Genomic DNA, 21563 nt, shown 5'->3' with positions numbered 1-21563 from the left:
TGTTTTAGCTGAATCAATGAGTCATATGGCCATAAGTATTCTATGTATTAATAAACAGTATCACTGTTGCTCTCAGTTGTAGAGCCCTTATCCATGATCTTATTCCATCTTTCTACAGCTCTATAAGGCACACAGAGCAAGTGACCTGATCCTTGCTTATAGAAAAAAGGAGTAACAGATAGTAAGTAGAAACATTCAGGAAAACCTCAAGTTTTTGGAAGTCTAGTCCAAAAATGTCTGGTTTAAACAATTTATGGTAATACTGCTCTATGAAGAAATAGGGAAGTGCTACAACCTTCCATCAAAGTTTAAGATTAAAAAAAGATTAAAATTTTGTCATTTTTTTTCTTCTTTAAGAGCAAATAATGTTCAGCACAGTGAGCATTCAGTAAGTGATGCTGACTCATTTTTAGAAGACTTAGTCCATCCAAAACTAAGTCCTCCTCTGGTGGCACCCTTACTATACAACTCTTTATTTCTACATCTAAGGTTGCTTAAGGCACAAAAGGGGATGCTTTACCCTGCCCCAAATCTGTGTCACCAGAAGGCAATATTGCATGTATGTGCTGGGGTTGACAGGAAAGTGTGGTTAAAAGACACCATGTTTCTTACTTACCATACTGTGATGAGAAAATGTGTTTCCAGAAGCAGGCTGTGTTATGGCACTCTGCTTCGAATTACTGAACACAAGAGGCTGGGCAAGAGAAGGAGCCTGAGATGGATCCAGATTAGATGAATCATTCTCCACTGAAGATGGTGTCTTCCCCAATAGAACAGCAAGGTCAATTCTAGTGGAGGGATGCAATATCTTGATAATGATGGAACATTCTATAGCATTCCCCAACTTCCAACTCAAATTATGGTTAGGTCAAAATAAAGTCACACATCAAAAACACAAAGACCTGAAATGCTTAATTTGCCAAAATAATTTATATATAAGAGCCATACATGATCTAGCTGTATTCCAGTGGTGTTGTCAAGCATAATAATGTTAAATATTTCAATTTAGTGAAATCAATTTAATAGAATAGCAAATGTTAGTTTGAACACAGTAGCGTGATATTGGGCCAAAATTTACAAGTTTTTAGCCAATTGTTTTAATACTGAATACTTGTCATTACCAATACCTAATACATAAAAACATACACCAGAACACTGGCATCTTTCTCAAGTGTCTTTGGAATTACCCCCCTTAATTTTTATGAAATTTCCAAAGTTGGGCAGTCCAGGTGGCTCAGCAGTTTAGCGCTGCTTTCATTCAGCCCAGGGCCTGATCCTGGAGACCCAGGATCGAGTCCCGCGTCGGGCTCCCTGTATGGAGCCTGCTTCTCTCTCTGCCTGTGTTTCTGCCTCTCTCTGTCTCTCATGAATAAATAAATAAAATCTTAAAAAGAAAGTTTCCAAAGTTAGTTGTGGTATAATAAAAACATATAGCTTGACTTTACCTCTAGTTCTTGGCACAGAGCTTCTAAAACCCTTAAAATTTCCTGAGTGTGTTTTGTTATTTTTATTAGAGAAAGTGAATCTTAAGCAGACTCCATGCCCAGGATGGAGCACTACATGGGGCTCCATCTCATGACTCTAAGAGATCATGACCTGATCCAAAATCAAGAGTTGGATGCTTAATTGACTGAGCAACCCCAGGTGTCCCATAATGAGCCTTTTTTTTTTTTTTTGAAAGCTTTATTTATTTATTCCTAAGAGACACAGAAAGAGGCAGAGACACAGGCAGAAGGAGAAGCAGGCTCCTTGCAGGGAGCCCAATGCAGGACTCAATCCCAGAACCCCAGGACTATGCCCTGAGCCAAAAGCAGATGCTCAACCACTGAGCCACCCAGGCATCCCAATGAGCCTCTTTCAACCAAAGTTTACAATAATGAGGTTACTCAGAGTGAGAGGCCCCCCCACATAGCTTCAGGAAGGGGGCTGCCACCAGAAACACCAGGAAGGGGATCAGAAGATTAGAACTTTCAGCCCTGGCACACACTACCCACTTTTACTGTTGCAAGGGAGCTGGAAACTGCCTTCAACAGCCAACAGCTTAATCAATCAGGCCAATCTAAGTAATGAAACTTCAAGGCTTTGCACCCCATGCCATGCCCTGCCGCATCCAAGTCTTATATTTGGCACTGGTTATGATAAACCAGCTATGGCAAGGAAACTCTTCCTTAAGTTCTGTGAGTCATTTTAGCTGATTACTGAACCTAAGAAGGAGGCTATGAGAATCCCCAAATCTGTAGTCAGCCAGGCAGAAATGTGTGGATAGCCTGAGCTCAAGTTGCAGCTGACCTCGAAAGCAAGGGCAGTCTTATGGAATAAAGGTGTCAACTAGGGTCTGTGCTAACTCTGGATACTGTCAGAATTGAACTGAATTATTGAACATCTGGTTGGTGTCAAAGAATTGAAGAATTGGTTTCAGAAAAACAATACACCTCACTTCTGGGGACGATGTCCCTAATATCCTATTTCTAGTGCAATTTAGGACCCTCTGAGTCTAGACCTATCATACCTATCATACCCACGTCTAGAAATAATCCAAGAGGCTTTCCAGGGATAAAAATATTCCTGGTAGGTATATTTCCCTCTCCTGACCCTAAGACCTAGGGTTCAAGTTCAAAAAAGTTCATTAGCCAGATCCTAAGGTAGAACTGATCAATTTACTCAGTAGACTCAGTGGACAAAGATTTTAATTATAAAGCCTGAGAAGCTACTGAACAGTTCTGCAAACTCAAATAAATGAAAATATTTCCATGTTTAACTTTACCTTACTACCAGAAAAGTTACATTATGCTTAAGTTTTAATTCAGATCGACCTATGTAATTAAAGAGGCTATTATGAAGAGAATCATCTTTAAAATTATAATATATGGACTTCTACTCAGTAAATCTACTCCTATAAACCTATCGATCAACTGGAGAGGAACCTAGTAGGCTTGGGTACCATTACTACTAGCACCATGGGAGCTTATAAAAGGCCCAGTGCTACTCCTCCTTGCAGCTCTCTCACCAGGTCCTCCTGGGAAAAGACGCTGAACTTTACCACACACTTGCCTCTGACCAGCAGTGATTGTCACATTCTCCGCAGGCAGAGGTACTGAAGACACATTAGAGGCAGTGAAGATCTTGGTCTCAGAAAGCTGGAAAACAGAGAGATTAGTCACTCCTGGTGTTAGGTGGGCTACAGTCAGAAACTTGGCATAGGTAAGTGGAATTTAATACAAAGGTAAAGGAAAAACCCTCAGAAAAGAGGACCACCTACCCAGAGGAACCCTACATGGATTGACTTGCATGCCCCTTCTAGACAGGTTCAATGATTTTATCGAGAGGGTAAAATCAAGAAACCTAATAAAATATAGTGGAGTCACAGGATACGCACATTCAACTTATGAGAAGCTGAGTACACACGCCACACAGAAATAGAGAAACCTTATTATACTTTCTCATCAGAGTTCCCAACTCCCACCGCTACCCAAACCAAACTTTAATCTTCCACTGCTCCTTTCAAAGAAAGGTTACAGCCAAGACAAAGACAGAAATAAAATAATTTAATTAACTCCTAGCTTTTGAGCAGTAAGAACCCAAGTGCTGGTGTATTAAGGTCTTTTTAGGGATAATTTCAACAATATGCAATTTTTGCCTTAATAGTGACTTTATTACACCTACTCTTTGCATTGTAAAACCCTAAAACTCGATAAGCAATTGTTAAGGAAAAATTCATCCTACTATGTAAAACTTGTTTTGGTTTTGTTTTCACTTTCTGATTAAAATCTCTTCTCTAAAAACCAGGGAATCCATTCCTCCAAATATACCATTCTCTGAAAATTGCTTAAACAGACAAGCCAAATCATAGAAAGTATTCACAAGGCAATCTAGCTCAGTTACAACCGAAAAGAATCACCCTCTGATGCTGATGCATCTGAAATTTTAAAAACTCAGATCTCACAAATCAAAAGTTTGACATATCACCCTCTCACTGTATGAGCTGTCTTGCCTGAATAGATACAAATATATGAAAGTAGACTGAAAATGTTAAAAAAGTTAATCCATGATCACTGAAAACTAGAATTCACAACAAAAGCTTGACTGTGACCAAGAATCAGCAGAATTCTTTCGCTCAGGTTCTACTCCAGAGAATTCATGGAGCTTGTTTATGTGTCATCTTTGTACCACCCATGTATGAGGCTTCCAAGTTGAGTCAAGCTGGAAGACAGCCAGTTCTATATATTCATCTCAATTACACAGTTGGGCTTCAAGTGAATAGAAGGGTTCCAGAACCAACCAGATTGTAAACTTGAGGACATGATACCGTATCTTTCATTTTGCACCCACCTCTAAGCCAATTACAGGACCATACTTCAGTGCCTGAATGTAAACCAAATAACGGAACTAACTCCAAAGGAGTCAGCTATTACTCAGTGCACTACCTGCCTGACTCCATTTCTGGTGCCCTACCCAACCACCATCTCTTCCTGGGATAAATCCGACAATCAGATATTGGACTTACACAGGTGCACTTGCCCTTTCCATAGTCTGGTTCCACAGAGTCCTGTTCATGCCCAGTCTCCTTCATATAACATATGTGAAATGTTCTGGCTCAGAACACTATTTTGGATGTAAAAGTTTTGGGTCAGAATCTCAAGGGTGATTTTAAGGGGTAGAAACATACCCATTTTCTATCCCTAAACACCACTTAAGGATAGAAGGCACTAGTGAGGAATGACCTGGGAATACCTACATCTTCATTCCAATCTTCAGTTCCCCATTCCTCTGTTGCAGTCCTCCACGCACCTGGCAATAAAGAGAAAACAGTGAAGTACTTTAAGTGCCAATACAAAGCATGTGCAAAAAACACTAATGTATTAACATTTTGGCAGCCTAAAGTGTAACCAGATTTTAGTAATCAGAAGGGATTCCTAGGCTCTAAGGAGAGAAAAAGACTAGAGTGATACCTCAGAACACCAGGGTTTTAATAAGATTATGATTTCACACTTACTTTCAGGTTTTGTTAGTTTTAACAGCAAAGATAGTGGGGGGTTGGGGGTGGGGGGACCACAGACGCAATGCTCCAGGCAATCTCTTACATCCTTCAGCCCTCTGACTTAGTGGTTAGTTCAAGTGAAATGGCAGCAGCCAATGTAAACCAGAACATAAACTACACCTACTCATCTGGTATAAGACAACACAGTGGGCAGTCTGGAGAGAGAATAGCAGTGATGAGGAATACAAATGGCTGCCACGTGATCGTGGAACAGCAGTGAAAGTAGACAGGCTTCCAAACTAAGGGCAGGGACAAACATCTGCTATAGGAGCTCACTTTAAAAATGCATACTCAGCAGCAGTCAAATTTATAGATCTTTTAAGTCTAACCACAGAAACTCTCACAGGTCTGCTCTTTTCAGAAGACACTGGACAAAACTGAAGAAACAAATGTGTCTGTTAGTTATCCTAATCCTAATCCTATAGAACATGGCATCTATCTGCCAAGGGCACGGTGCAGACAATGCAGGTGTACACCCTCCTCATGGTGGTAACAATGAAGTCAGGAGAGTTTCTAGAGAAAAGGTCCATCAGCAATCAAACCACCTTAAACACTCCTATTGTTTTGCTTCGTGTATACACGTATCCTCAGAAAGGGAAACTGTTCTGAGAGCCAGGATTCTTCCCTTAACCAAAAGACCAGAGTAAGAAATAACAACCTGCCTATATAAAAGGACATTTCTCATTTTCTTCTCTAGAACAGTACACACCGATTAACTTTAAAGCCTTCTTTCCAAATGAAGAAACTTTGTTCTAAGAATGAAAGTCTGGCATTCAGATATTTCACTGTCTCTGAAGAGAAATATTCATCTACAAAGCCCACAGAAATTCTTCTAGGGGTGCCCGGCTGACTCCATCAGTAGAACATGCAATTCTTGATCTTGGGGTCATGTGTTTAAGCTCCATGTTGGGTGTGGAGATTACTTCATAATATAATCTTTAAAAAAAATTAAATCTTCTAAACTTTTGATAATGAAATAACTCTATTTCCTAGAAAAAAAGATGTTCATTATAATGCCTCTCCCAGGCCATTATAACTGGTCCACGGAAATTCCAAACCACTTAAAGATGGCAACCTTCTCCAAACCAAACTAAAGTTCAATCTCAAAAAAAAATAAATAAAATAAAATAAAATAAAATAAAATAAAGTTCAATCTCAGGTCAGACAAGTTATAAAGCACATTCTCTCTCTCTGGTGACTCTTCTTCCTCTGCATTGACATCCATCCTGCTCTAGATAAATGGAGCCCAAGATCTGTCCATATACATAATCCTGGAGTTGAAAGTGACCTGGGAAGTTACCTCCTACTGACAGACCCTCTCAAGGCAGAAATGTTTTCCTGCACTCTGACGACTGCATCTGGGATGGAAAGGAAGAACGCAGATGCCTACTTGATCCCATACAGAATGCACAGTCGTGGCCAAGAAGGCTGTACTGAGGAGGCACGAAGGAATAGAAAGAGCACAAAGGGTCTGAATGACAAAGGTTTCCATTCTGTCAGCAGACAGTAGTCAATGTAAATGTTAAATATTTGTTAATGAACAAAATTTTTTAAGGAAAAAAAGCACAGAATATGAGAAAGGCAGAAAAGGAAAAAAAGCAAGACGACAGAAAAATGACATATCCACAGATATTTCAATTCATAAAAATCTGTAAAAATATCCGGGGCAGTTTAGGCACCTGGATGTATCATACCAGGAGCAGTCTCAAATTTTCGGGGATAATTTGACCCCTCAACCCCAATGAAATCAAGTCCTGAAACAAAAAAAGAAAAAAAGAAAAAACAACCAGTGAAATTTTGCTTATGAATGAAAACATTTTCCCCAAAAACATAATTCCCATTGTACCTGTGGATATTTTAAGGGTAGGTTTGAAATTCTTTTTAAGTAAAATAGGGAATTTGAAGTATGCTATCATGAAAACAGAGAGATCATGCAGGAAGGTCAGTTCAAACTGCAAATGAACTGAAATGCATTTTACAATTCTTTCACATTAACAAGTTGATAGCAGCATCACATAGTTTTTCATTCAGCCACAAATCAGATTTCTGATTCTAACCTCCCAAATCTGCCATTCTCTACTCAAAAGACATAAATACACACCTTATAATTTCTAGTTTTCCAAACTACATCTTTGCTGAAAACAGCTAAGGCTTGCAATCTTGCAACTCCATGCCTAATTTTCTAGCCACAACTGAAAACAAACCCCTCAACACCTATTATTTTTTCTACCAATGATAAAAAATCAAATGCCCAAGAACTAGAACTCAAAAACAGTAAGTTTTGTTATTCAGACTGCTACACTGCTACCACTGCCTCTATAAAACCATCAAAAGATGAATGAAGTACAACTATGTGCCTCCAAAGAATAAAAAAGATATTTCATAGCCAACTGGTCTATGTCATAAAAAGATAACCATCTTGTCAATAACTCAACTTCAGCCTCCACCAATGGGAAAATTGTATTCAAAATGAATTTCTAAGATAGTGTGATAAACAAAAAGCTAGTAACATTTAGAACCTGAGGTATAATATAACATTTTGTGGGCAGTAGATGAACTGCTTGTGCCAAAGGCTATCCTAAAGACAGAAGACAAAGATCAATGATATTTGAAAAGGGGCAAGGCAAATAAATGGGTAAGGAGTCAAAGAACCTAACTCACACTCTACTATTAACTCATTTCCCCCTTTACAGGAGAAAAAGGTCTCAAGCTCTCCATGTGCTGGCTCAGGCATAAGGAAGTTGGTGATATCATAATAATAATTTCTCCCTTTACAGGAGAAAAAGGTCTCAAGCTCTCCATGTGCTGGCTCAAGCATAAGGAAGTTGGTGATCCCATAATAAAATACTCTGGAGGGCAGCCCAGATGGCTCAGGGGTTTAGTGCTAGTGTCGGCCCAGGGTGTGATCCTGGAGACCTGGGATCGAGTCCCGTGTCGGGACTGCTTCTCCCTCTGCCTGTGTCTCTGCCTCTCTCTCTGTGTGTGTCTCTCATGAATAAACAGATTTAAAAAAATCTTTTTATAAATAAATAAATAAATAAATAAATAATAATAATAATAATAATAATAATAAAAAACTCTGGAGCCCAGAGACGGTTCTTATTTAAAAGGGTAAAAATGGGCAGGCCCGGTGGCTCAGCAGTTTAACGCCGCTTTCGGCCCAGGGCATGATCCTGGGGACCTGGGATCGAATCCCACATCGGGCTCCCTGCATGGAGCCTGCTTCTCCCTATGCCTGTGTCTCTGCCCCTCTCTCTCTGTGTCTCTCATGAAGAAATAAAATCTTAAAAAAATAAAATAAAATAAATAAAAGGGTAAAAGTAGGGACGCCTGGGTTACTCAGCAGTTGAGCACCTGCCTTCGGCTCAGGGTGTGATCCCAGGATTCAGGATCAAGTCCCACATTGGGCTCCTTATGAGGAGTCTGCTTCTCTCTCTGCCTATGTCTCTGCCCCTCTCTCTCTCTGTCTCTTTCATGAATAAATAAATTAAAAAATAATAAAAAAAGGTTAAAGTATTTTTTATTCCAAAACACATCTTGCTGTATCCCACAAGTCTAAAATATCCTTAAATATATACATCCTACCCAGATACAGACACTAAAATTAGCTAACAAAAAATCTTATTCAAAAAAAATTAAAAAAAAAAATCTTATTCAAACCCCCTAGTATCCTTTGATGTTCAGAAGACAATCCAATAAATAAATAGAGCTAGAAAAATACAATTTCATTTTTTCCTAGATATGGAAATTTTTCCAAAAATGAAGGGAAAAAAGGTATTATCTCAGTGCCAAAAAATAATCAGTGAGCTTTGATTCTGGGCAATGTTCACCTCTACAAGTAGTGGCTTGATTAATTAAGGATACCTTTTCAGAAGGCAGAGCTAGACACCCTAACAGAAACCCTAGGAATCATACCTGGACCTAATGGCAGCCACACAGGGAGATAGAAGGAGCATGGGCTTTGAGTCCAGCAATTCTGAGTTCAAATACTAGCAAATTTCACTCACAACCACCCTTTCAGTCTGTCATCTGGAGAGGACGATCAGTGTCAATCTCACAGAACAGTGATGAAGACCAGCTGAAACAGCGTTATGAAGTGCCTACAGGCACCCAGTCAGGGAAGAGAAGAGACAGTATTTCAATGGCCATCTCTATCTCCCCTATCTCTGCGCCAGAAAACTATTCATCTACTTGTAAATGTGACCACAACCTCAAAGTAATTATTTCCTTAGGTTTTTAGAGACAGGAAACAATAAACAGTCACTCACTCGTCCCATCATCTGGTTCGAAGTGGCCAGTGTTGTTCCACGTATTCCCGCTATTATTGCCATAGTTATCATCAGTATTGGCCGGCTCTGCATAATCAGCTGGGTTAAAGGTTCTGGGGGTGGGGAAAAAAAAGCTTAAAAGAGTCTCTGACCTCTAAGCAGCACCAGCAAATATTAACTCAGCGAGGAGGGCCACAAGAATCCTGACTTTTTCCTAGTACAGATCAACCACAGCCCCATTCTACAATCCTGTATATGTCTCCTTTCCTCACCTAAATTCTATGGTGTAATCTCAATTTAAATCTTGACCTATTTTGGATTAGGACATCAATAATCATAATAAAATCCACACGGAATATTGGAAGACAACAGTTATATGCATTCAAATAAAGCTATGAGAGGTAATGACCCAGGTGGTAAACATTTATCTGTAGGCCCTAAGTCTACATACCTATCTGATTAAATGATCTAGAAAGCTTTCTAATCGCATTTCGGTTATCCTCAGGATACCAAGATATCAGCCACTCTAGAATATTATAGTGATACATAGGGGAAAAATAGTTAAAAAGTCTGGCATCAAATCAATGAAACCTACCCCATTCCTTGAGCAGAAAACCTTCCTCCTCGTCTACCAGAGCCACCTAACAACAAAAAAAAGAGAAAGAAATGTTTTAGAAATTAATATAAAACTACCTTGCCAACTAAGGTAACTCTGGAATAGTAAGTGGTTGATATTATTAAATATTTTTTCTATCACCCTGTAGTATAGTCAATATACTACAGTAGTATACTCATTACTATTGACAGATTGTTCCTTTGCTGACCAAACTGCTGAGTCCTTAAGCAAATACTTTAACATCAACAATAAAGACTAAAGAAAATGACACCTACCTTCTTTTCCACTTCCCACTCCACAATCTCTATAATTTGCATAACATCTCAACAATTAGGGTCATGAGATGCCATGTAAATTTGCTGGTTTTCAAATAAAGTAAACCCGTATAGAACTAGCAAGAATAACCCTGCCCCCCAAGAAATCGATCACCTCTGCCTCGGCCACGTCCTCTTCTGCCTCTTTCTGTGCCTCTTCCAGAAGGCCCTCCACTCTTGGTGCCATCTAATCCATTTTCCTGACCCCGAACTGAAATTAAAAACACAGATAGCCAGAGCAGAGTCAATAGAATTTATGTAAATATGTAAGTAGCACGTACAGATGGTGTGGGGAGACAAAAACAAGGAAAAGAAAGTGAGCTGGATAGATGGGACATGATGGTTACTAGGGGAAGGTCATGAACCACAACAGAGAGGTCTAAGTCAGACAATTTTACAAATGACTGCAGGGTAATTTCATACCAAACTGGTAGCTGTAGCCAGAAAATGTTACATATAAGAGATACCCCCCCAAAAAAAAAATTTAAAAAAAAAAAAAAAAAAAGAGAGATACCCGGGTCTCAGAACAAATGGAGGCAAGAAAAAACTAAAAAGAATGATAAAATGGTGACTACGTCCAGCCTAGCAGAGCCCTGACATCCCTGATGTCCAGACATTACTGACCCACAGCTGGTTTTGATAAAGCCCTATGCATACACTCTCGTCCACGGCTGGCACCTCTCCCCCGTCTTGGTGGCCCACCACGTCGCCGACTATAGTCTCTGTCACGGTCTCGATTTTCTTTGCCTTCCTCGTTGGATTCCGTTTGGCCACCATCCTTCTGTCCTGAGACTCCCTTCTTCTTCCCGACCATCTCCCACGAATGCTAAAGAAGAGCAGAGCAATGACATCGAATCAATACGGATTGCTATTGGGAAGCCACAGGTAAAAGTTGGGAAAACTGTTAACCATTCCTCTCTCATTATCCAAATCTAAAACATTTCTACTAATTTATATCTATTTAAATGGAGGATACAATCTCAAAACAAATTCTATCACTGCAAAACTAAAATCCTTTTTTATACAGGAGGCACTTATAGCTGGATTGCAGGGATCACTTCCAAAGGGATGGTCAAGATCATCCAGTGTAGTCACTAGGCAAATTAGTCAAAAAACCTAGTTACTGGTCCTTATCTTTCAAGTGTGTTTCCTGGGCTGAAAAAATTAACTCCCTTTGGATTCAGTGACACTCAATTTTTTATAGTCTTATTCATGTCATAGCAGAAAAGAAAACTAAAAGTTTCTAAAGGCTGGGGCACGTGGGTGGCTTAGTGGTTTAGTGTCTGCCTTTGGCTCAGGTGGTGATCCTGGGGTCCTAGGATCAAGTCCCCAGTAGGCTCTCTGCAGGGGAAGCCTACTTCTCCCCCTGTATATGTCTCTGCCTCTCTGTCTCTCATGAACAAATAAAATCTTTAAAAGAAGAATAACTTAAAAATTAAAGTTTCTAAAGGTTAACTTTGAATTCAGAATGAATGAACAGCATAGGCATTCTCTAATCAAGTAACCAGAATTTAGGAGAATAACTACACCTACTCCTCACTACACCACCCCCAACCCCACTCCCTGACATGCACACCAACTTCTTTTGCTAAAAGACCAGGTAGCAGTCAAGAAGGCACAGCCCTGGCCCTGAGACATGGACTATAGGAAGCCCTCCATTCCAGGTTTTACATATTGTATTCTACTTATACTTCCTAACTTGATATAGTCCAATTAAACTTTCCCCAAAGCAGAATAATCTATGATTCATTCCACACTGCAGGAGGGAAAATTTGTGATAAGGAAAATAAGCTAATCCGTCTTGCAAAAACCTCATTCCTCAAGAAATGAGTTTTATAAATTTGAAATTTTAAAAACACACCCCTTCATTCACACTATCTTTGCAGAAAATATGTACAAACCAAAATTTCCAAACACCAAAACTACCAGATCTTTACTAGCCTAGTTACCATCTTACTCAAGGACCTAGTGCTCAGCAACAGCTATCTAATATCTAATAACTTTCAAGAATATGGACCAAGTATAATATGAAATGACTTAATTTTTCCAGAGTTGACAATATTGTGATCATATAGAAGAGTATCCTTCTTTAAGGGAACCATGCTGCAGAGTATTTTATGACGTCTATAACTTTCTTCCAAATAATTCCAAGTGTCCATCAACGGATGAATAAAATATGGCATATACATATATTAGAATATTGTTAAAAAAAAAAGAATATTGTTCAGCCTTAAAAAGAAGTGAAATTCTGACACATGGCCACAATATGAGCATCTAAAAACACCATGCCAAATAAGACATAAAAAAGCAAATACTGTATGATTCCACTTACATGAGGTACCTAGCATAGGCAAATTCATAGAAACAGAAAATAGAAGACGTTACCAGGAGCTGGCAATATGCGGACAGGGGGTTATTAATAGATACAGTATTTAGGAAATGAAAAAGTCCTGCAAATGCGTAATGCTAATGGTTGTACAACATCATCAGTGTATTTAATGCCACTAAATTGTACACTTAAAAATGGTTAAAATGATAAATTTTAAATATATTTTACTATAATTTATTTATTTAAAAATTTTATTTATTCATGAGAGACAGAGAGGGAGGGAGGGGGAGAGAGAGAGGCAGAGACACAGGCAAGAGGGAGAAGCAGACTCCACACAGGGAGCCCAACGTGGGACTTGATCCCCGGTCTCCAGGATCAGGCCCTGGGCCAAGGCGGTGCCAAACCGCTGAGCCACCTGGGCTGCCCTATTTCACTATAATTTTTAAAAAGTTTTTAAGTTAAAAACTCAGCTTAAAATTATAGCAAAATCATATTCACATATTCTGAAGAATCTATAATCGTTCACTAATAATTTTTAAAAAGATTAAGTATCCATCCAGGACTTGGCAGCTCCTTGTTGCCTACCCTTCCAGTCTAAGCTCATTCCACACTACAACTGGTGGGTCATTCTATGCTCACAGTAGCTTCGATTCATAAGTTATAGTATCCCTATTATAACTAAATCTGCATCAGGAACCCTGGAAACTAGACTCAAAACAGCTAGCTCTCAGAGTTTTCAGCTAGTCTGTCTGGCAAGTTTCAGAAACTTCTCACCTTTTTCCTTCTCTATGGTATGTATCAGCTGCTGGCACTACCCAGGTTTATAAGGAAAAGGAATTACTATAATCTTCCCAAAGGTGCTGCAGTTTTCTGATATGATCTCATCCACCAACATCCAACTTCCCTTGGCAGTTGCTATTACTCCCCACTGGTTTCACTAGTGGCTGTTTTATTCATGCCACAAGCCTACATTCTCCAGTTTATTTTCCTTTCTGATACTATAGAAGGTTAGATTTGCAGCATTAGGCAGAAGATGCTAGAAAGTGAAACAAAATGTGACTTACGCAAAGAAAAAGAAAGGAAGAAAGGAAGGGGGAGAGAGGGAGGGAAGAAAGAAATCCAGACTTTTTTTTTAAAGAAGTTGTTCTTTTTTTTTTTAAAGATTTTATTTATTTATTCATGAGAGACACAAAGAGAGAGAGAGAAACAGACACAGGCAGAGGGAGAAGCAGGCCCCACGCAGGAAGCCCGACATGGGACTCGATCCCGGGTCTCCAGGATCACACCCTGGGCTGGAAGGCAGATGCTTAATCGCTGAGCCACCCAGGCGTCCCTGAAATCCAGACTTTTAAAAGCCAGGACTAGTCCCACTCTTCCCCTAACCCAAAAATCTGCAGTAAACTCACAATGAGCCAAAGGCACTATTATCTGATTATCCAGACAGTAATTTTCAAATAAGATCAGTAATGTAAAATCAAAAACCACATTTTTTTAAAAAGTAAACTCTACACCCAACATGGGGCTTGAACACAAAACCCTGAGATCAAGAGCCCCATACTCCCGAGTCAGTCAGGTTCCCCTAAGACCACATTTCTGAAGAGAAAAATCCACAAATTTAAATTCAATGATTAAAAAAAGTTTCCCACTGGGGCAGCTGCCCTCTTTCTGTGTCTCTCATGAATAAGTAAAAAAAGAAAAAAAAAAAAGGTTTCCCACTATTATTTCCTATTGTCTCAAGGAATCTGACAAACCTCCAATATTTAGCTAATGTGATGCTGTAACACCAGTAAGCTGATCTCTCAAAGGGTAAAACTCTGGTTATCTATCCCAACCAAAGATCCCCAGTGTAAGACCAAGTAAATGAAAATTACTTTAAAATGATACATTGGTTGTTAAAACAATAAAGTTCTCTGCTAAACACTATAGGAACATTCCAAAGGTTAGTAAAGCAGAACCCTGTTCTTAAGGGACTTAACAATTTGGGTAAATGATAAGCACAAAAATATAAGGATCTCATTAAGTGGAAAAGAGAAGAGGTGAAACTTTAGGGTAAGAGATGTCATCTCAAAAAAAAAAAAAAAAAAAAAAAAAAAAAGATATCCCATCATCTCCAGGGATGGTCAACAGGCTGTTAACTCTCTCTACTACCTCAACAGAAATTAAGTTCAAACAATGAAAATGTATTGTATTTTTTTTTAAAGATTTTATTTATTTATTCATGATAGTCACACACAGGGGCGGGGGGGGGGGCAGAGACATAGGTAGAGGGAGAAGCAGGCTCCATGCAGGGAGCCTGACGTGGGATTCGATCCCGGGTCTCCAGGATCGCGCCCTGGGCCAAAGGCAGATGCTAAACCACTGCGCCACTCAGGGATCCCTGAAAATGTATTGTAAAAGGTGACACTGATGGGAATATCTTGAAATGAGAATCTGCTAGTTTCTATGACTTTGTTCAACACAATAAAACAGGTGAGCAGAATGTTCTATGATTAGTAACTAAGGCTAATATATAGCATCTCCAATTTAGGCCAACTCAGTCTGGAAAACAGTCACTAGCCTGGAATGAATAATTTAGTCTAAGCTAATTAAGGGAGATGGATTTTATGTTTTCTTCTACTTATTCTATATAAATTTTAAGTATCTGCAACCCACAGCTCCATTTGGAGAATAAAGTACTCTCCTTTAAGTTGAGTTACTCCACTTGCTATTTTTAGAATATTCTGAGCTTCTCAGCCAAGGACCCACTTTCTAGAACACTCTATTAACACTCTACCGTATCTGGGTTTCCTTCCAGTAGGACATTGATGGCTCTGTTGACATCTCCATTGCAGTCATGCAAAGCAATGACACATTCATCTTGGTTCTTGCCAGTGATATCAATCAACTGAAAGAAAAAGATCAGCAACCATTATGAACAAGTTTGCACTCCTCACAAAAGAAAACCAGGTGAACAAGAGAAAAGGGAGAAGACACCAGCTGAGTCTGAAAGAACCTCAGGCTTAAAAAACCAAAATATGCATAATTTTGGTACGCTAGTTCAATAAGCAAAATATGAACAACTGTGATTAGGGATGGGGTCAAAAGTACTTATAAAACAAAGAGTAAAATATCTGATAGAGAATCAAATCCAGAAGCACACAGGCTTCAGCATACTGTGAATTTCTACAATTCCTAGATGGCACAACTGCTCAAAATTGCTATAAAAATGGCATTAACAAAGTCGCCCAATAAATAAGTTAAAATTAAGATAAAACCTTTTCGAATAAGGTAGCTGTCCAAAGGGGGTACAGTAAATCAAACAAAAGCACTTACAGGCTTAATACATTTCAGGTCATAATTCTTTCAATATCTACAGTACAAAATACCCTGGTAGCCACCTATGACATTTAACTATGTTTTAATCCTGAGGTCTTTCCCCATCGCTTAGAGCAAATTAGCAATACACTCACTTGTTTCACCTTTTCCTCAAAGTCAGCATCATTATGGTCTGAAATCATCTGTGCAAGTCGAATTTGTTCCGCAGTAGCCTAGGAATTAAGTCAAGTTCAAGAAAGCATGATCAAGAGACAAGAGTTTAGAGAAATAAGAGGGACCTATGTAGTCAATAACCCACCCCATCTCCCTGCCCAATTTCCTTCTCCTTGTTACAAATGACCAAGTAACAAAATGCTAACACCAGTTAAGATACCTAAATTGGGACGCCTAAATGGCTCAGCAGTTGAGCATCTGCCTTTGACTCAGGGTGTGATCCTGAGGTCCCAGGATCGAGTCCCACATCAGGCTTCCTGCATGGAGCCTGCTTCTCCCTCTGCCTAGGTCTCTGCCTCTCTCTCTCTCTCTGTCTCTCATGAATAAACAAAATCTAAAAAAAAATAAAATAAGATGCCTAAATTTGCAAAATGACAAAGAACTAAACACTGAAGCTGTCACTATTCTGCTCTATAATCCTTAAAAAAAAACAGGAAGCTTTTTCACCAAAGTTCACAATTAAAGAAGCTCCCATTTTGGGATCACTGTACCTCTTTGAAACATTTATACCTCAAATAATTCATTTTTTATTTACAAAGTCACGTGTAAACCCTATTCCCATTCCTGCAAGAACCAATGCTACCCTCTTATCTCTAGGCCTGAGAATAACATAAGATTTCGTCCTGGGGAAATGCTACCTTAGGTATTCAAAGCACAGGACCCGGGGATCCCTGGGTGGCTCAGCGGTTTAGCGCCTGCCTTTGGCCCAGGGCGCGATCCTGGAGTCCCGGGATCGAGTCCCACGTCAGGCTCCCGGCATGGAGCCTGCTTCTCCCTCCTCCTGTGTCTCTGCCTCTTTCTCTCTCTCTCTATCATAAATAAATAAATAAATAAATAAATAAATAAATAAATAAATAAATCTTTTTAAAAAAGTTTATAAAAAACAAAAAGCACAGGACCCATTCTTTCCAAGTCTCATAATGCAGTATTGAACAACAAAAAGCAAGCACATTGCATCATAGCATATCAACAATCATCAGGTTCTAAGTAAAATGAAGCAAGGACTAGAAATCAAGAATAAAAAACCCAAACCAACAATCCAAAGCAAAGAATGATGCTGCACTGAATGGAAACCAACATCAACCAGCAGTGCTACCAACAGATCCAGACCCCTTGGGTTCTTTACCTGCGGCCGCTGCTTGTGCTGCATCTGGTTTTGGTTTTGAGGTTGTTCCCAGTTTCCCCGGGCTCGGTTAGTGCCCACCGACGTCATCATTTACAGTATATACAAATAACAGTATTTACAAGGTAGAATACTGAAAGATTAAAAAAAAACAATTTAGAGGTTAAATATGGGCAAAATGTATTTTCATCGTCTTTCATCAGCATCTTTGCCATTTTCATTTCTTTAAAGGAAAAAAAACAAAAGGATTCATCTGTTGAGACATATTTAGTTGATAAATTCCTTAAGGAACAATGGCTGTTAATCCATTTTTGTAAAACAAGAAATATAAAAAGCATGTGTCAAGTGACAGTTTTTGTTTTTGTTTTTAAGTTACGGGCATGCTTTGGTTCCTAGTCCCCTATACATAGGCTTAGCGAAGTTTTGCTATCTTAATAGCAAGCAAAATGATGTTAAGAATCAAAAGCCTTCTACACAAAAATATCTAAAGTCCCTTTGACAAAAGAAAAGACAATCAGCAAAACCTGGAAAATAAAGCCTTCCAGGAAGGGGATTAGTCTATACTCCAAATAAAAATAACTTAAAATATTGTACTCAAGTCTACCTATGAAAAGTCCTATCTTCCTTACAACCAGTTTATATAAATTGCATGTGACCACCATCCTTGGGAAAGGACAAGCTCAAGTTTAGTCTTTCTCCTTCAAGTTGTAACTCTCGTCATGCAGTGGGAGCTTGTATAACCTTCAACAAGGCAAGTATTGGCCCCAGTGACTTTGCTCAGAATCTCAGTTCCCTAGATAATTCCAACAGTTTTTGCAGCTACTTCTGTTGACCTCCTACTCCACAGTTCCCAGGCACCAGAAATGCAAATACCCTTTACCACTCACCTTAATATACAGATCTGTCCCAAACCAAAAGCATCTAGTACAAAGTTTTATTCGGAAGAAAGGACTTCTAGGATTATCATTTTAAACTTGAGACACTATTGCCAGCAATAGCACTTTGTTGAGTCTTTAGAGAGACAGAGAGCATAAAGAGCCTTTCCCAAAACGAGAATGGTTTTCATTATTAACAGTTCTAGCAAACTAGGATTCTCCTGAACTTAAGTTCCCTTTATTCATACTTTGCTTTAACGCAACCTCAGCTGTTGCATTTAGTAAACAAAGAAAATATTCACGATATGATGGAATGTTCAAAATATGCCATTACTGTTTTGTTTTATTCACTCTCAAAGAGGGTAAGTTTGTATTTTCTGCTCTACTTATAATTTTTTCATTAATAAAAACTTTATATGGGGTAATGCTAAGCTGCCCAAAGACAATGCTGAATTTGAGGAAGAGGCAGGTTGAGCCTCTAAAGAAATACAGAAGGATTAATTATTAGGGAAGTGAATTTCACCAGTTTTTCAGGTTACAAAGAAAGCTGACTTCTCTGTGGATAGATTCTTCACCAAGTTGAATCAATTTGTTTTTTGATACAATCAATAAGAATTAAGAGTTTTTCAGTCTCTATCATCAGAATTTTTTATTTTTTTCTCGGATTTATTCATTTATTCATTAGAGACACAGAGAGACAGAGAGGCAGAGACATAGGCAGAGGGAGAAGCAGGCTCCATGCAGGGAGTCCGATGTGGACTTGATCCCGGGACTCCAGGATCACACCCTGAGCGGAAGGCAGATGCTTAACCGCTGAGCCACCCAGGAGTCCCTATCATCAGAATTTCTGAGGAAATCTCAAAGCTAATTCTTTAACTACTGTCTCTTCTCCCTACACACATGCACATGTGCACACAAAGGCCTGTACATATTTCCAACTAGTACAGGATTATTTGCTACACAGTAGTCCATTTTCCCAGACTGGCATTATAGCCAAGTTTCATCACTCACAAAAGAACAAGTGTTCTTTAACCAGTACCCCTGGATTCAAATCAAAGAGAAAAATTAAAACGGACGAAAACTATTATACTTACTAATTGGCTCTAAAATGAAGTTTCTAATGCAAATAATAAACGCTTTTGTAACTTAGAAACTGACCGCTTTCTACTTCACATGTGGTTTCAACCTACAACCGTAATACTATAAACTGCGTGACTAACAATACAGATAACTGCATATACTATACCAGTGTAAATATATATTAAAAAGTCCTCTTGAAAGCCACTTAATTACCAAAGGGGGGGGGACCCACCACTCCTGATCACTCCCACTGTTAACTTCCATCTCTCTCTTGTGCTTTGAGACGTGTGACTAAGAAAATTTTACCGCCTAGGTAGTAACACCACTGAAGGACGGGTCAAACAAAACTAAGTGATCTGGGATGGATCACTGGAGGGCACAAAATCAGTAGCCTTTTAGTAGCAAGCAGAGACATGTAACTAGAGTTATCACAGTGGAATGGAGGAATCTTAAGAACTTTTCCTTAGCAAATAAAAATATTTACGGGAAACACATGAGATGTGTTGGGAGACCAAGGGAACAGCGTAGAAACAAATACTGGTTTGAACACAGGTGTGTCCTTGACCATCTTTTGAAAACCAGCTACTTGAAAAAATAGCCAGAGAAATTTTACAGAAAAAAATAAATAACAAGTATTTATTGAGTATCTACTATGTGTCCAGTACTTTAGGAAATACAAAAGCAGTATGACTCGGTTGCTGCCCTCAGGGAGCTTACAATCTAAGTTGAGCAACAATTCAGACACTCTGAAGCTGGACTGGGATGGGTGAGGCTTGCTACCTCTAACAGAACGACTAACTCCCTTAGGTGCTTTGTGGAAATGACCCTGCGTCCCCTTCTCCGTACACTCTAGTCTAATTTTAAAAAGAGTACTTGCCAGATAGGACACATTCAGCAAAGAGGGGCTTCAAAACTCGGGACCCAAACAGCCCGACTTAAGGTCTTTCATCATTAGCTCCGGGCCAGCGATGCTCGCTGTCCACAGCGGAAACCATCACTGGCACCGGCTACTCCTTACGGACAATGCTGGGGGAGTTCAGCGTCGCGGACCAACGCGGTTCCCTCCTCCTCCTCCGGGAGGGCTGGCGGTCAGCGGCCCTCGCCACCCCGGCAGGACCGTCCCTCGGCAGCACCCGGGCGGCGGAGGGGGATGGAGAGAACGCAGCAAACGCCTTTCTCCGCCTCATGCTCGGGGACACTGGGCGAACACGGTAACAATGACAACAAAAAGGGCCTGTTACTGTGTTTTGCTTCCACGACACCCTCCACCCGAGGAGACTACACTTCAAGGCGGAGAGACCGTCTCCTGTTTGTGACATCAGTTTGCAAGGCAATTTGGGGCTTGTCCACAGAGCACAGGGTCTGAAGGAATTTGGGATCCCCGCGCTACCCTAGGGGCGCGGACCCAGGCCCGGGCTCAGGGGCGCCCCCGAGGCGGACACCCCCACGGGCCTCCCCGACTGCTCCTCGCCAGCCCGCGCGGCCGCCGCGAACACGTTCCCGGAGCCGGGGCTCCCGCAGGCTGACAAAGAGGCCGGGGCCGAGAGGGGCCGCAGCCCACGCGCGGAGAAGGGAGGCGCACCCCGCGCCGCGCCCCCGCGGGGCTCCCGGCCCGCCGCCTCACCTCCCACCCGGAACAAATTCATCCTCCGCACTCCAGACCGAGGGCCACATGGGGGAGTTCGGGGCAGCTCCACCCCGCCGCCCTGCCCCCGCCGCCCCCAAACCAGGCCGGATCCGGACCCGAAGAGGCCGCAGCGGGCCAGGAAGGGAGGAGGCCCCCCGGGCGTCTTCACAGGCAGCGGCCGGGGCTCAGCGGGCCCTACCTCAGGCGGGGCCCAGGCCGCGCTCGCCCGCGCTCTTCCTTGCTCTCCCCGCTCGGGCTCTAGCCGCATGGCCCCCCCCCTCCGGCCGCCCAAGCCCCGCCCCGGCCACGCTCCCAAATCGAGGCCCCGGCTCCGGCGCGGCCCACTAGGCCGCAAATCCAACCATAAACAAAACCCCCGGCGGCCGACTCGAGGGGGGGCGCCGGGTTCGCGCGACCGGGAGGGGTGTCCAGTGGGGGGAACGCATGGGGCGGGGGGCCTACTGGGGGGGGCGGCGGGGTAGGGGAGAAGGGAGGGAGGGGAAAAGGAGACCGCGGATTTAAAGGGGCCGCGGACAATACCCGGCCCCGCCGCGCTGCCGCTGCTGCCGCCGCCGCCGCCAACGCCGCTGCGCTCCCAACTTTACCTCAGTCTCCTCCACACTGACACCCCGGGCCGCGCCGCCCCTGTCACGTGATGTGAGGTTCCCTCCTCCCCACCCCCCTCCCTCCTTTCCTCTCTCGCGCTCGCGCTCGCGCCTTCCCCCTCCCACTTGCTTGCCTGCGTCCCCCGGCACGTGACGCGAA

At 41.3% G+C, this 21563-nt stretch overlaps 1 protein-coding gene across 28 annotated transcripts in view; it reads right to left on the bottom strand.

Moving 5' to 3' along the window:
• UBAP2L (ubiquitin associated protein 2 like) overlaps positions 1 to 21535 on the bottom strand; it is a 41430-nt gene extending 19895 nt beyond the window's left edge. For 5 of the 28 annotated variants that reach the window (XM_072829671.1, XM_072829680.1, XM_072829672.1 and 2 more), the window contains exons 1-11: positions 21339 to 21477; positions 17220 to 17349; positions 16015 to 16092; positions 15339 to 15449; positions 10861 to 11062; positions 10352 to 10447; positions 9902 to 9947; positions 9307 to 9419; positions 4736 to 4788; positions 3052 to 3137; positions 617 to 788 (exon numbers count right to left, since the gene is read on the bottom strand). In XM_072829671.1, the coding sequence (XP_072685772.1) occupies positions 617 to 788; positions 3052 to 3137; positions 4736 to 4788; positions 9307 to 9419; positions 9902 to 9947; positions 10352 to 10447; positions 10861 to 11062; positions 15339 to 15449; positions 16015 to 16092; positions 17220 to 17309 (1047 nt within the window). In that variant the 5' untranslated portion in view covers positions 17310 to 17349; positions 21339 to 21477. Of the gene's footprint in view, positions 1 to 616; positions 789 to 3051; positions 3138 to 4735; positions 4789 to 6717; positions 6793 to 9306; positions 9420 to 9901; positions 9948 to 10351; positions 10448 to 10860; positions 11063 to 15338; positions 15450 to 16014; positions 16093 to 17219; positions 17350 to 20048; positions 20372 to 20997; positions 21260 to 21338 lie in introns of those variants that run through there. The other 23 variants (XM_072829675.1, XM_072829682.1, XM_072829677.1 and 20 more) reach the window with 15 other exon arrangements.
• Between the last annotated feature and the right edge of the window lie 28 nt (positions 21536 to 21563).

Source organism: Canis lupus, chromosome 6, assembly GCF_048164855.1.
Source record: "Canis lupus baileyi chromosome 6, mCanLup2.hap1, whole genome shotgun sequence".
NCBI lineage: Eukaryota > Metazoa > Chordata > Mammalia > Carnivora > Canidae > Canis > Canis lupus.
Note: the sequence above shows the minus strand (reverse complement) of the source record. Positions and strands in the feature narration are given on the sequence as shown.